Below are 13,858 nucleotides of genomic sequence, written 5' to 3'. Positions count from 1 at the left end.
AAGATAAAGATGAGAAAGATATGATTTATGAGCTTTGGACATTTTGTTTTGACATGTTAAAAAAAGAATTTTAGATCAAAAGGTACAATGAAGTTAATGATATAGAATAGAGTTTAGGTATTACAAAATCAGATAAAAGAGTTAGAAAACTTCAGTAAAAATAAAAAGATAGAATAAGATGATAAAAATGTAGAAAAAAAGAAATATAAAAATAGAGAAAATGATATTAAATTTGTAACAAAAAATAGAATAATCAGTAGATTTATAGAAAGAAAAGATACGCAAAGTTGGAATTTAATACCAAAATTAGTTTAGTAACATAGATTAGATAGACTTTAGTAAACATTGTTCAAATACTTTAGTTATAGAGGGTAAATTAATTTTTAATTGCTTTCTAAGTGTTTTAATATTTATGTAATCTTTTTATGTATTGATTAATAAATTAATAAATGCGTTATTAATTTTTTTTTTTAAAAAAAAAAGATGGGTTGTATTAGTGTATTACGCTTAGATTCTGATATTCGCATTACGCATTTATAGTTTTTATGACGGCCTTCTAATCACTTGACTTTATAAAATTCAGGATCTGCAGGATGCAGGCAGGATCACAGGACTGCAGGAAAAACATGATTAAGCAGGCTGTGAATCAATTGCCTCTAGTGCTTCTAACCTCACTATTTCTTCATATATGAGTTCTACTTAAATCTGCTTATCGTAATCAGAGTCAGAGTCAGAGTTCGAAAAGCTTTCTAACATTTTATTCGTTCTTTCTTTTTCATGCATCTTTTCAGTCTCATCTTTACATTCAGCAAAGTAACTCTTTCTGATACTCTCTGTAAAAGCGTTTTCGTCATATTTATCATCACTTGGCTTGTTATATTCAACAGCTGGGACTAAAATATTCGTTTGCACTTCTGATACATTAATCTGGTTGGTATCCAAATTGGAAGAATTATCTTCATTATGATCTTCTGAGTCATCAGAGAATTCTATATTGGTTTTTTCAGTAAAGTAATTTATAATAGTTTGAATTTGATTATTAGATAATTCTACAATAGAATTCGCAGTATATGTTGTGATATACTTGATTTTATCAATTCCTATTTTCTCAAGTAATTTGTATATATTCTTTACTCTCTGAGTTTGTTTTAGTAATGTGTTATGTTTAGTATCAATAATAAAATCATAAATTTACCCTTTCACTTTTTCTCATCAATTTGATTGGTTTTCATAACATTTTTTACTTAATTATTGAATTCTATAATAGAATGATACCAACATAAAATCTTATCTTGATTAGCCCTAATTCTTTGCTTTTCTGCATTGCAAACTTTCTGACATAAACAGGTTAAATTTAGTAATGGTTTACTTTTCACTACAAATAGCATGACTACAGAATTTTTCTCATCGGTATTTTCAGTGATAGGAAGTAAGTTTCCTGTCATGAAAATTATGGTCATATGATTTGTCTCAGTTGTTGAACTAGTTGTAAAATCAAATTCATCCTGTACAATATTCTCTGCTTTTCTCTCTTCTTGTGTGATTTCACGTCTTTATTCTAGGTAGAATCACGTTGGTGTTTTCTTTCTCAGACGACTTGGTATTTATGTCATTAGATGCAAAGTCATCTTCAGGTGTTACATCAACAGCCTGTTCATGAAGAAATGCTGATTTCTCCAATTTTACTTCTTTAATAGGTTACCCATTAGTGTCCAGACTGATGTTGTTGGATTGATCCTTGTTGTGCACAGTGTTCTCAGATTTTTTTAGGCACCTTCTTTGCATGTATCCCACTCGTTATACTTTCTCTGCCTTATCTCCTCACTAGCCCCAAAAGGTGCTCCATAGGAGCAATGCTTTTCTTATACTCCTCGATCATGAAAGCAACTGTATCTCCCACATGCGGTTGTTCAGGATGAAATCTGGCATCCACTGCTTTAGAATTCTGTTCACTTTTGCGAGTCTGTCTTCAAGTTTTATATTTTTTTGCTTTTGCTTCTCGATTTTCCTTTCTGAGTTTCACTACTTCACGTTTAAGATCAAAATTCTCAGAAAATAGGTCACTAATCATCCTCTTAAGCTTTAGCCTAAAGTTTCAGCTATTTGGAAAAGTTGGCTTTAGATTTTGCCAAATTTCTATATTGAATGAAATATTTAACATTAGTAATTGTATATTTATATTTAGAAATGATCATTAAGTAATTTTATCATAGCTCACATTATTGGCCATAATTTCAAGATTCTCAATTTTTGTTTTGACTTTTCTGACTATTTTTTTTGAGATTCTCAACCTTTGTTTTGACTTCCTTGAAATCTGAATTGACCTTCATTTCAACTGTTTAAATTGCTTCTTGAACTTTGCTTTGGATAACTTTTGTTATTTTAAGCGTTCCACCAATTATGCTAAGGGTACCAATAATTGAACCTATACTTGGTCCAATACTCTGAAGCATTATTTTTTATAGTCTCTGCAATTCCATTACCTTTATTTTGGTTTAATTATACAATAAAAAATTAGCACATAATAAATTTCATTTTTAATTATACTACTTACTTTCAAACAAATTTTTGAGCGTAATAACCCAACATTTTGGACAATATTTTTTTTACTAGTTTTTACTAAAAAATATAAAAAAATATAAGGTATATATTTATATTGTTTTTAAACAAATTTTTGAGCGTAATAACCCAACATTTTGGACAATATTTTTTTTACTAGTTTTTACTAAAAAATATATAAAAATATAAGGTATATATATTTATATTGTTTTTAAATACATTATTAATTTATCAACACGAGATGATGATTAATTTGATTCATATATGATCAGTGTGGCATGATCATAAGCTTTGTCATACTCAGCTGTAGTATTATATAAGTATAATTGACAACCATTTTATTTTATTTGTTATAGACCGCAGAATATGTAATGGTATATGATAAATATATTTTTGTTCATAAATTTGATTCTAAAGGCATTTGTCAATTTTATTTATTATTAACTTGATATTAAGATAAAAATATAAGGAAATATTTCATTTATATATTATAAATGTGGCATATATTTCGCTAATTTCAACAAAATTATACTTCACGAAGATTAACTTGAAATGTAAGATGATCTTGTTTCCAAAGTTGTGGATTCTTCATTCCACCTTTTTCACGTTTACTACTATCTCTTATTTGTCTTTCATTATTATTTTGCACTTTTTCTGTATGATTTGTGGACTTTCTACCATATATTGACACGTTCATCCTCAACTCCTTCACATTTATCTTCTATAAATTGCCTATTACATTCCTTTTCAATTAATTGCGTGGTTCTTTCTCTTCTACTTGGATGCATAGCTTTGGTATGCTTCTTTACAAAAGTTTTTATTGGAAAATAAGTTCACAATACATCTCTGGTGAAATACTTGGACAATGCTCATCGAAACTAGGAAGCTTATTACTAAATATTCCAGTGGATGCAATAGGTTGAGAAAATGCTTATCCTAACCTTGTACATTTGGAGAGAGAAAACTATTTATAATTTCTATCTTCACATTTGCGAAAATCAACAGAATATTTGCAAATTTGTGAATGACAATCAATCCAATCCCATGTTCCTGCTTTAATATCTGAAAATACAGCTTGATTACATTCTTCAACATAGGTAGCAACAACTGGCCGCCCATTAATAGGATCACGATTTCAAAGCTCACAAAGATGTTCACCAACATGTTTGAAATTCTTACGCCCAAGCTATAGTAGCTTCTCCATTTACATTACCAATATGATCCATAGTTAAAAGCATTTAATATAATGCCTGCTAACTTGATGGAGAGCGATGCCATACTCGAGCATGTGTTCGAACAGTAAGATAATCTAAATAAATTTTTTAAAAACAACAAATACTTTGAGATATTAGCTAAGAATCAAGGTATTACTGAGCCTTTATGATGTGTAAATTCATGATAAGTCTTGAAGATGCTGAACTGTTCGCACCTTAATTACTTCCTTATGATATTTGTAGTCAACAGTCACTGGTCGAAGTGGGGTGATGTGCAATACATTTACACTAGAGAAATTTTATATACACGTCATATTTCAAATTGATTTACCGGTAATTTCAATTAATTCCAATTAAAATGTATATCACAGAAATTTGTTGTAAACTTGTCCAATTTCCATGAAGTGTATATGTCATTTGAAATTTACAAGTTTCTATTATATATATGTATTTTAAATTGTGATAAAACCTTCTTCATATATCATTTAAACTTATAACACATTAAACCGAAATTTTTATGATATAAAGAAACATTAATGAAATTTTGCTCATATTTGCAAATATATAGCTAAAATGTTAATAAAAAATACAATAAATGTACTAGAAATTTTATATAAATTCTCTATAAATTATAAAGAAATATAATGGAATATTAATAATAAATATAATAAATGTGCTAGAAATTTTATATAAATTCTCTATAAATTATAAAGAAATATAATGGATATTAACAACAAATATACTACAAATACTATATAAACTTGATGCAAATATAACTGATTTTTGTATACGTAATTGTTAAATATCATTAAACTGAAAATCTTCTATTTAATGGTATCACAGCCACTAAATTAGTTCGGGTATTTTGGAGACAATAGTCTGATTTTATAAATCGACATACAATTCGTTGAACTGGTATAATATTTTCAGATGAAACTCTTTTAATTATAGGCGGTTTCCATAGTTCAACATGTCTCATGCCATTTTGTGTAACTCCATCAAGAATTCTAGATGAACCTCGTCGTGAAACATTAAAATGATCAATTTTTATGTGTTTTCCATACCAATCAACCATTGCTAGTACATGTTCTGTAATCCCAACATATGGTAATACAATTGAATGTTTGAAAAAATAACGAATATTTGCTGGCCAGTATTGAAAATTATTTTCATCATCTAGAAATGCAACCATCACATTAGAAGCAAGATCAGAGCGACATAATTGTGAACCAAAATGTTCATCAGCAATTTGAAGAGCTGATGCACGTATTATTGAAGGAGAAACAAATATTGCATGTCTATCTTGTTGTTGACTTCCAGAATAGAATTGATATTCTAAATCAGCGTAAACTCGTTTATAATAACCAACTAAACAATCAACTAAAGGTTTTTCCATTGTTAGTTCACATGTAGGACTTAAAAGTTTGCCAGGAATTGATTCATAATCTCGTATATTCATTTGACTTATTTGAAATGGCAGTCTTTTGAAATATAAAGCTTCTTGAATAGTGAAATTGTACTTTGCCATTGTTCCTTTATTCTCATGTTGAAATGATTGTAATTTCATAAAAGACTTGATAACTTTATCTGAAAAAATGGATTTGCCAATTGACATTGTATGATGTAATAAAGATTGGCGATTAATAATATTCATTACTTCAGTAGCAAAATTCCTTCCTGAATTCGGCATTGATGCTAAATACCTAAAGTAATAAATTTTTAAATATTAATAAGATAATACAATAACAAAAATATTAAGATAATACAATAATAAAATCCTATTTTTAGCTTACCCATTAAGTCTTTCGAAAGGAAAGCACCAAAAGCTATAAAGAGGACCATAATCTAACATACAATCTTTAATATGCAAATGCATATGCATATTTGGAGTTGCAATTTCTGGCCCCAAATAGATTTAACTTTAGCTAAAAAATCTTTTATTGCAAAATCTCCATATTCAATTTCTTCACGGGTAATTATAGTTTGTCCCCAAAGTAAAAGGCAATCAACAAAGGACTGCCAATATTGTCGATGTTCTTCAGGAAGAATATCTCTTAAAGTTAATGTTGAATAGATTAAGCACCAAGACTTCCATTGATCTGCGGAAAATCCAGCAAATTGGGATGCAATTTTATGAGGTATACGACCTATATCTGAAGGAGGTGGTGTAGCATCAATAATACTTTGTATTTTTTTAAGATCATGTACAGAAATTAATGGTTGCTCGCCAGATGTCCATTTTTTCATTATTCGTTTAGCAGTACCTAAATATAAATTGTGCATAGGGTCTATAACAATAAAGCGCTGAATATCAATATAAGGAAGTTTTATTAGAGGTGTCCATCGGATTCCATGTTCAGTAAATATTTGGTTACGTATTGTAGAACTTGAATTTTTAAATTTATAGGCAATACTTTGATGCTTCTCTTTTGAACGTTGTGGAAGATTGGCGTTAAAATTACTGAAATCTGGCTTCCAATAGCCTGTATTACTATCTTGAATTGTAGAAAATGAATGATCACACCTATAACATCCTCTTTTAGATGAATGACTTGAAAATCCACCAATCTTACAATAATATATAAACAGATTTTTTAAATATTTAATTAATATTGATAACAAAAATCAAAATGTACTACCTTTCTTGCTGCAGGTGTATCACAGACGATCATTATTAAAGCTGCTCGATAAATTCTGCCAATTGGATAATTAGGTGATTTTATAACTTGGCCAGCCCATAATTGAAGAAGTTCATCAACTAAAGGTTCAATATATTGGTGTATTTCATTTACATCTGGCTCATGAGGACCAGGTATTATTCCAATAACAAAAGTATTTTCTTCACGAAATCGGATATGACGTGGCAAATTCAATATTGTTAAATATATTACTCCAACAGAGTATTGAATATGTTTGCAAGGACTAAACCAGTCCAAATTTAAAGCAAATCCAATATGAATTTCTAAAACATTTTTAACAAAAAAAGGTTGACCATTAGTATCAGTAAATGTTTTCCAAACCCTTCCTTCATACACATCAGCAAATATATCATCATCAATTTCACGTTTAAAACATGATTCTAGCAAATTTTCCATTTCTGGTTTTGATAAAAGTAATTCCAATTGCTGAATTATTGAATAATATGGATAAACTTTGATTGGCTGTTAATTACAATAATTTTGTTTGAGTATAAATAAATTATTAAATTAAAATCATCTATTAATTCAAATTATAACCTTAATTAAATGATTTCCTTTAGAAGTCCGAACCATCTTAGTAATTATTTCATTACATTTATTACATTTAATAGGTTGAACATTACCATTAAGAATATCTGGCAAATGAAGATGGTGACAGTGAGGACACACAATATAATTTCTGTATTCATGTTCAACTCCAAGTAATCGATCAGCACGGTATATCGTTGAAGGAAAATCAGAAAATGTGGTGTTATTAAAAGACTCTAGTAAATCTTTAAGAAAATCTAGCAATGTTGCACTTGCTGTTTGAGGTAATACAAACGTATCTTGAAAGAGATAAACCCATAACATTGCCCATCTTGTTGTTTCATTTGTGTTTAGAATTAAAGGATTGTGATGAATGTTAGTAGAAATGTTAGTATTTATAGTATAATGCTCATCTATTTCATACTCTGAAACAATTTCATCATCAGAATATGACTTTTCATTAATAGTCATATTATCTATTCTTGCTTCATTAATATTTGCAGGAATTATAAAATTATTATCTGTATTATCTAAAATACCAGTTTCTTGTAAAATGGGTATTAAAGGAATTGATCGAACTTTCCTATTATGTGAAGTTGGAGTAACATCATCATTATATGATGTAAATGTAGGCTCGGGAGTCAGATTTGAATAGATGTCAAAATGATCATTTTTAATTTGATTTGTAACATTCTTCTTACGCCTAATAGATAGATCATTTTGCTCATTTAGCTCTTTTAACATATGTCTGCGAAATGTTCTTTTTGAACAAACTGAACCTTTGCATTTATTACAATAACATAATTGTTTATTCATTATAAATTTTAAAAATGATAAAAATAATATATTATTTGATATTTAATTATTCGGTAAATTTTACCAAATTTTATTTTTTTTTAAAAAAATAGAAAGAATAAAAATCAGTTGAACGCCAATTATTTCTATATTTATTTAACAAAAAAAGCTTCGCCACTTGTGTTGCATAATAATAAATCAATATATGAACTAATTAGGAAATTTAACTTGACATCACTTTATATGAAAATATAATTAAGTTTCCAATAGACTTTTTTTATACTTTTTATATATAAAGTCAATTGAACTAACTATATTTTCCATACAATACATACAATATAAATAGACTTTTTTTTATACTTTTTATATATAAAATCAATTGAACTAACTATATTTTCCATACGATATAAATAGACTTTTTTTTATACTTTTTATACATAAAATCAATTGAACTATATTTTCTATACAATATAAATATAAAATTAATTCATTTTTTAACGAAAAAGCATCTTTCTTTTTTTAAACTTGAACAAAATGAACGCAAATACTTTTCTAACAAATATATCTAAAAGTTTACATACTTTAGAAGATCAAAATAATTCATTATCAATAACATCTGATAAAAATGAACTTAAATTACAAGAAATTCATAAAAGTATTATCAATTTGACAACTTTAATTCAACAGCAAAGTAATTCTATCAATGGACGTTTTGAATTAATTGAAGAAAATGTTGATCAATTAAAATTAAATCAAAACAATATGTTAAATAATATTAATGAAATATTGTCAAAGGTACAACAACATCCAGTTAAACCAAATGTATTTTCAACTAAATCTCATAAACGAAAATTCAAGTCTGTTGATGATTTACTTGGGGAAAGTTCAGAATCAGAAGCTGGAAATAACAGCAAATTGAACCCATATGATTTAACTCCCACTCTTGTTGCTTTGGTTCGAAATAAAATGAAAGTAAATGAACGACATGATGAAGATTCTGATGAATCAATTGAAAATGAATTTTCTTTTGATTATTCTAAATCTTTTACTCACAGGACCAACCAGAAAGTCCTTAAAGCATATTTATTATTTTATATGAAAGATTATGAATCACGAGGAGATAACTTAAGTAATTACATACATTGGTAATTTATTTATTATTTATTATTATTTAGCTCTTTGTTTTGTAGAAAAAAATGAAATATGGTCGGAAGAGATGGTTAGACAGATATGTAACACTTATTTTGGAACAAGACGTAATGTCTTCAAATCTTCACCAGAAAAATCAAAGGCTATAAAAATTAATAACCGCCGTAACAATAGAACATTAAAGGTATGTTAATATAAAATAAACTATCATATACAATCATATAAAATGTTCATTTTTGCAATATTAATAATCTCTATTTTAATTTTATAGAAATTTAATGCTCGAAATAGTGTTATTGATACATTTGATGTGGAAATATTAGGACATCCAATTAAAGAAATTAAAGCACTATTTGCACGAGAATTAATATCACCTGAAATTAGTGAAGACGAAGCCACAATTAAAGATAAAGCTAATGATGAAATTTCAGAAGAAATTTATTATGTTCCTTCCATCCCTTGGCGTAGTAATGAGGTAATTATAATACTTATTAAAATATTTTAAAAATTATAAATATTATAACTTTTTTAACTTCATTAGGCTATTAAAGTGCGTGATATTATTGATGCTAAAGTTAAGGTTGAACAACAACGTCAAGCAAAGTTACGCAAAGGTTCTGTTAGTGGAATAACAACTCCTAATCAACGTATACCAGTATCTCCAAATAAAGATAAATTTCGTCAACTAGTATCATTCATTCCAGCCTGCCCAACATCATCAAATTTTCCGCGTTGGGCTATTAAGAAATCATACAATCTAAATACTGGTATTTATAATGCAGTAGACTCAGATTCAGAATATGAAACCATAAATAAAGATATAGCGAAGTCTACTCAAATGAATGTTGATTCAGTAACAGGTAAATTTATAATTTAACTGTATAATTTAACTGTTTAATTAAAATTTATTAATAATAATTGCTTTTTTAGAGGACTTTGAAAGTGATTTAACAAGATCATTGAATAATTTCAATAATAAAGTTACAAATTCTGAGCGGTATTCCTTGTTGGACAATAATAATCAGGTCAGTTAAAATAGATTCAAGTTAAGTTAATTTTTTAATTATTAAACTCAGTTTCATTTTTGTAGATAATGACAGTTTCTGAAGAAGCATTATTAGCGAGTTCTACAAGACTTGATATCGAACTAAATAATACGTGTGATCAGTCATTATCCAAGCAAGTTGATAGAAACGCAAATGATCAGCGTGATCAGGAATTAGTGAAACCACCAAAACCTGCTCCAAAGACTACTAAAAAACGAAAATCAAATTTAAAACCAGTTTTCCGAAATACACGTTCTAGAGCGGCCAAATAAAGTTACTAATGCTTATAAGGTTAGTAGATGATTATAATTCCTGTATATATTTTATTATTAAGCACAAAATAATAATTCTATTCGTATAATAGATAATTTTTACGCTTCACGCAAATTTCAACTTGCATTTAATTGAAATTTCAAAATTTAATTGAAATTTATGCATTGTAAATTAATTACCATAATTTAATTAAATTTTATTATGTGCAGTATACGTAGATATTAAATTTAACAATAATTTATTCGGAATTTCCACTTTATAAATTTGTAAATTAAATTTAAAATCATAAAATTTACAATAAATATTACCGTTTCAATCTATAAATCAAATTTAGTGGAGATTTCTTAATTGCAATCGGGATAACAAAATTTATCAGCTATTTCTGAGCCATAAACATCATGCACATCATGCCACTTCGACCAGTGAGTTCCAAATTCAATACTACTATTCATTTTTTCAGGATCATTCATGAAAAATGATTTTCTTTTTCGAGTTCGTTGCTTAGATGTAGCATGATTTTTTAGCTGCTTAAGTCTCTTCTCTACTACTATAGTTTCCTCAAGCTTTTTAATTTTTGAATTAAATTGTGAACGAAGTTCTGATGATGTTGCCATTTGAAATATTTTATTAAATTCATATAGATCGGTCTTTGTTTTTTGAAGTGTAGCAAAAGAATGTTTTTGTGCTGTTGCATTTGGTGGAATTTGAATATTATCAGAAGGTTCAAAAGGAGAAGGCGGAGTTGAAGGTTTATCTACAGGTTTACTTTTTGAAAGGAAATTGAAAGAAGAAGGACGAACAGAAGTTTGTAATGGTCCATAGATAAGATTTTGAATAATATTTTTTTATTTCTTGCCAGCTACTTTGTGCTTGTTGTTGAAGTTCCTTTTTGAAATTTTGACTTTTCACCATTTCAGAGAAAGCAAAAGCGTTTACATACTGTTTATAAAGGTTCTGCTGGCTTGGAATAAGGTAATTCTTGGAATATTTTGGCTCCCGAAAATAAGTTTGCTTCATTATAAAGGAACATGTTATGTGATAGTGAAGGACGCATTTTACGTTATAAATTTTATTCAGGAACAAGGCGTTTTTTTTTAACCACATCGAACATTGTTTCACCAGATCTACTTAATTAAGAACGGCGCCGCAGTATTAAATGGCGCAGATGGAGATGTTGCATATGCATTCACCAGATGATCATCATATCACTTGTGAACGATATTTATCAATACTCTGATCATACTTTCTATAACTTTCATTTTGATTTCAAATACATTAATTGCTCAATATTTGAACCAAATTATGTTTGGGCGCATTATAAACTGAAATTTTTACATTTTGCTCATCTCTGCCCGAACAGGACATGAATTATCCTGTCGTGATCATTGCGCGCAAAACATACTTTATTATTTGGCGGACACGTGACCAAAATTCACATTCTTTATGCCGCATTAGATAAATTATGATTTAGATAATTTTACTTAATACTTTTTTAATCAATAACAAGATAATTTTACAATACATATTGTAATAAATCTATAACAATGAATAAATAAAACGAGAATACTATGAAAAAGAATTCTTTTTAAAACTTTAACATCATGAATTTTTGCTCTGCTTTGTAAAAATTTTTCGTATACTTTATTACAATTAATGCTAAAAGGAAAATGTTTTTAAACATATAATATTTAGTTTTAGGAATATAAATTCATAAATTTTCAAGCAAAATCGTGGAAAGTGTTATATTTGGACTACAGTCAAACTTCGATATACTTCGTAATTACTAATTACAAAGAATAAAAAAAAATAAATTGACAATGATGAAAATTGATGGTTCACCGTTCACTATATTTGCTGCGCCCAGTATTGTTTACCAATCAGCTTATATATATATATATATTATTTTTTTATTACTTTCGACCCAATAATTAATTTTTTCCTAAATAGTATTTTTTTTTCTTTCAAAGAATGACATTGCATAAATCGCATTATAACACTCTTTTTTGTAATTTTTATTACTTTCTTTAAAGGGAAAAATTAACGGACGAATTTTCAGTTTGTGCCCCTATCCCTTATATGGGATTTACAAAAGAAATGCATATAAAAAAAGAAAAATGAATAAAAAGACCACATTAAGAAAATAAAAAACAAAATATTTTCATTTCTTTCTCGATAAACAAAAATTTTTTAACGATCATAAAAAATGGCAAAATTATATCTTATTGCTGTAATCATTGCTTCAACTTTGGTTTCTTTAATTTCAGCTGATGATAATTCTGACCCTATCGCTGATAAAGTAGGTTTAATTATAATGTTGGTGCCATCATTTTATTATATTAAGTGAACTAGTAATAATTATTCATTTATTCACTTTATATTATATACTTTTAAAAGTTAACGCAAATAAAGGCAATGATTGATTTTTCAGTTATTTTTTATGTTCTTGCTTTTATATTATGGATTATAGGTTTAGCATTAACAAATAAAAAAAAGGTAGGTTCAGTAAATAAAAATATTGATATTATCTGTTATAAATAAATTTTATAATAATATCTATGCAATAGATATGGTGTGGCTCCGGCTCTAACGTTAACGATAATAAAGAAAAAGTGAGTATTTAATCATTTATTATTATTATTGGGTGTGTATTTGCAAGAGATGTTAAATGCAAGATCTTATATCTTGGGCGAATTACAATTTACTGTAAACTTTCTAATAATAACTATTATATTTACTAGGATAAATCAAAACTTGAAATCAATAATTGGGCAGTTGTAGATATACTTCTTAAATTAAATGGATTTATTTCTAATATTATGTTTATTCTTAATGTTATGAATATTATGAAACATATGAAAGCAAATAATAATGGGGATTATAAAGATTATGAAAATATTTATAAACTGGTAATAATAAAATTTTATAATAATATTCTTTTTATTAGTATTAAATTGAACTAATTATTTATATAACTATAGTCAATAATTATAGTTATACTTTCTGGTGCATGGAATTTTTATATATCTTTACTAGCTGTAGCTTCTCAACCCTTTTATACTTTTTGTGTAAGGATAACTAAAATTTGCTGTTGTTTTTGTTGGTTTTTATGTTTTTATGGACGTAAAAAAAAATGTAATGATTGTAAAAAGCATAATGCTGAAGAATTTTTAGGATGGCTTAAGGATAATAAATTTGTTGCAACCATCCTTATAGCATGTAGTTTTATTTCACTTGAATTTTTCGAATTCTCTAATTCAAAATGGGGAGGATTGAAAACATTTAATTCCAAAATGAATAGATTTGGAAAAATCATAGTTTTTTATGGTGCAATAGTTAATATATTTATACGAGATGTTCCTAAACTTGTTATCCAGGTAAGTAATATTTCTGTAACAATATTTTTCTTTTTAAATAATAACTTATTTTTATCATTTATTAGATTATTTACCGTGAAACGTTAAAAGGGAACCAGTTCATGCTTGCTCTGAATGGTTTAATTATATTTGTAGCTATAATTAGCAGAATTTTATATGGTATAATTTTAATATTTAGTCGTTCTAAAGAGAAATGTAATCATAACGCATATGTCACGTGA

General features: G+C 27.3%; 4 protein-coding genes across 4 annotated transcripts; 2 read left to right on the top strand and 2 right to left on the bottom strand.

The window, feature by feature from the left end:
- Positions 1 to 699: 699 nt before the first annotated feature.
- On the bottom strand, positions 700 to 1,213 carry OCT59_029043 (uncharacterized protein; the record flags this gene model as incomplete). The annotated part of the gene is made up of 2 exons (XM_066141105.1): positions 700 to 1,137; positions 1,196 to 1,213. The coding sequence occupies 2 exons, from the start codon at positions 1,211 to 1,213 to the stop codon at positions 700 to 702; spliced, it is 456 nt and encodes a 151-aa protein (XP_065994435.1).
- A 7,116-nt stretch (positions 1,214 to 8,329) lies between these two features.
- On the top strand, positions 8,330 to 10,417 carry OCT59_029042 (uncharacterized protein; the record flags this gene model as incomplete). The annotated part of the gene is made up of 8 exons (XM_025334285.2): positions 8,330 to 8,924; positions 8,986 to 9,128; positions 9,216 to 9,419; positions 9,486 to 9,804; positions 9,875 to 9,969; positions 10,035 to 10,152; positions 10,250 to 10,281; positions 10,355 to 10,417. 8 exons carry the CDS (start codon positions 8,330 to 8,332, stop codon positions 10,415 to 10,417), a joined length of 1,569 nt encoding a protein of 522 aa, XP_025165178.2.
- A 190-nt stretch (positions 10,418 to 10,607) lies between these two features.
- On the bottom strand, positions 10,608 to 11,280 carry OCT59_029041 (uncharacterized protein; the record flags this gene model as incomplete). Its single annotated transcript, XM_066141091.1, has 2 exons — positions 10,608 to 11,028; positions 11,204 to 11,280. The coding sequence occupies 2 exons, from the start codon at positions 11,278 to 11,280 to the stop codon at positions 10,608 to 10,610; spliced, it is 498 nt and encodes a 165-aa protein (XP_065994434.1).
- A 1,186-nt stretch (positions 11,281 to 12,466) lies between these two features.
- On the top strand, positions 12,467 to 13,858 carry OCT59_029040 (uncharacterized protein; the record flags this gene model as incomplete). Its single annotated transcript, XM_066141085.1, has 6 exons — positions 12,467 to 12,559; positions 12,658 to 12,756; positions 12,828 to 12,872; positions 13,002 to 13,169; positions 13,242 to 13,637; positions 13,703 to 13,858. The coding sequence occupies 6 exons, from the start codon at positions 12,467 to 12,469 to the stop codon at positions 13,856 to 13,858; spliced, it is 957 nt and encodes a 318-aa protein (XP_065994433.1).

The sequence above is a fragment of the Rhizophagus irregularis genome, chromosome 9 (assembly GCF_026210795.1).
Source record: "Rhizophagus irregularis chromosome 9, complete sequence".
Lineage (NCBI taxonomy): Eukaryota > Fungi > Glomeromycota > Glomeromycetes > Glomerales > Glomeraceae > Rhizophagus > Rhizophagus irregularis.
Note: the sequence above shows the minus strand (reverse complement) of the source record. Positions and strands in the feature narration are given on the sequence as shown.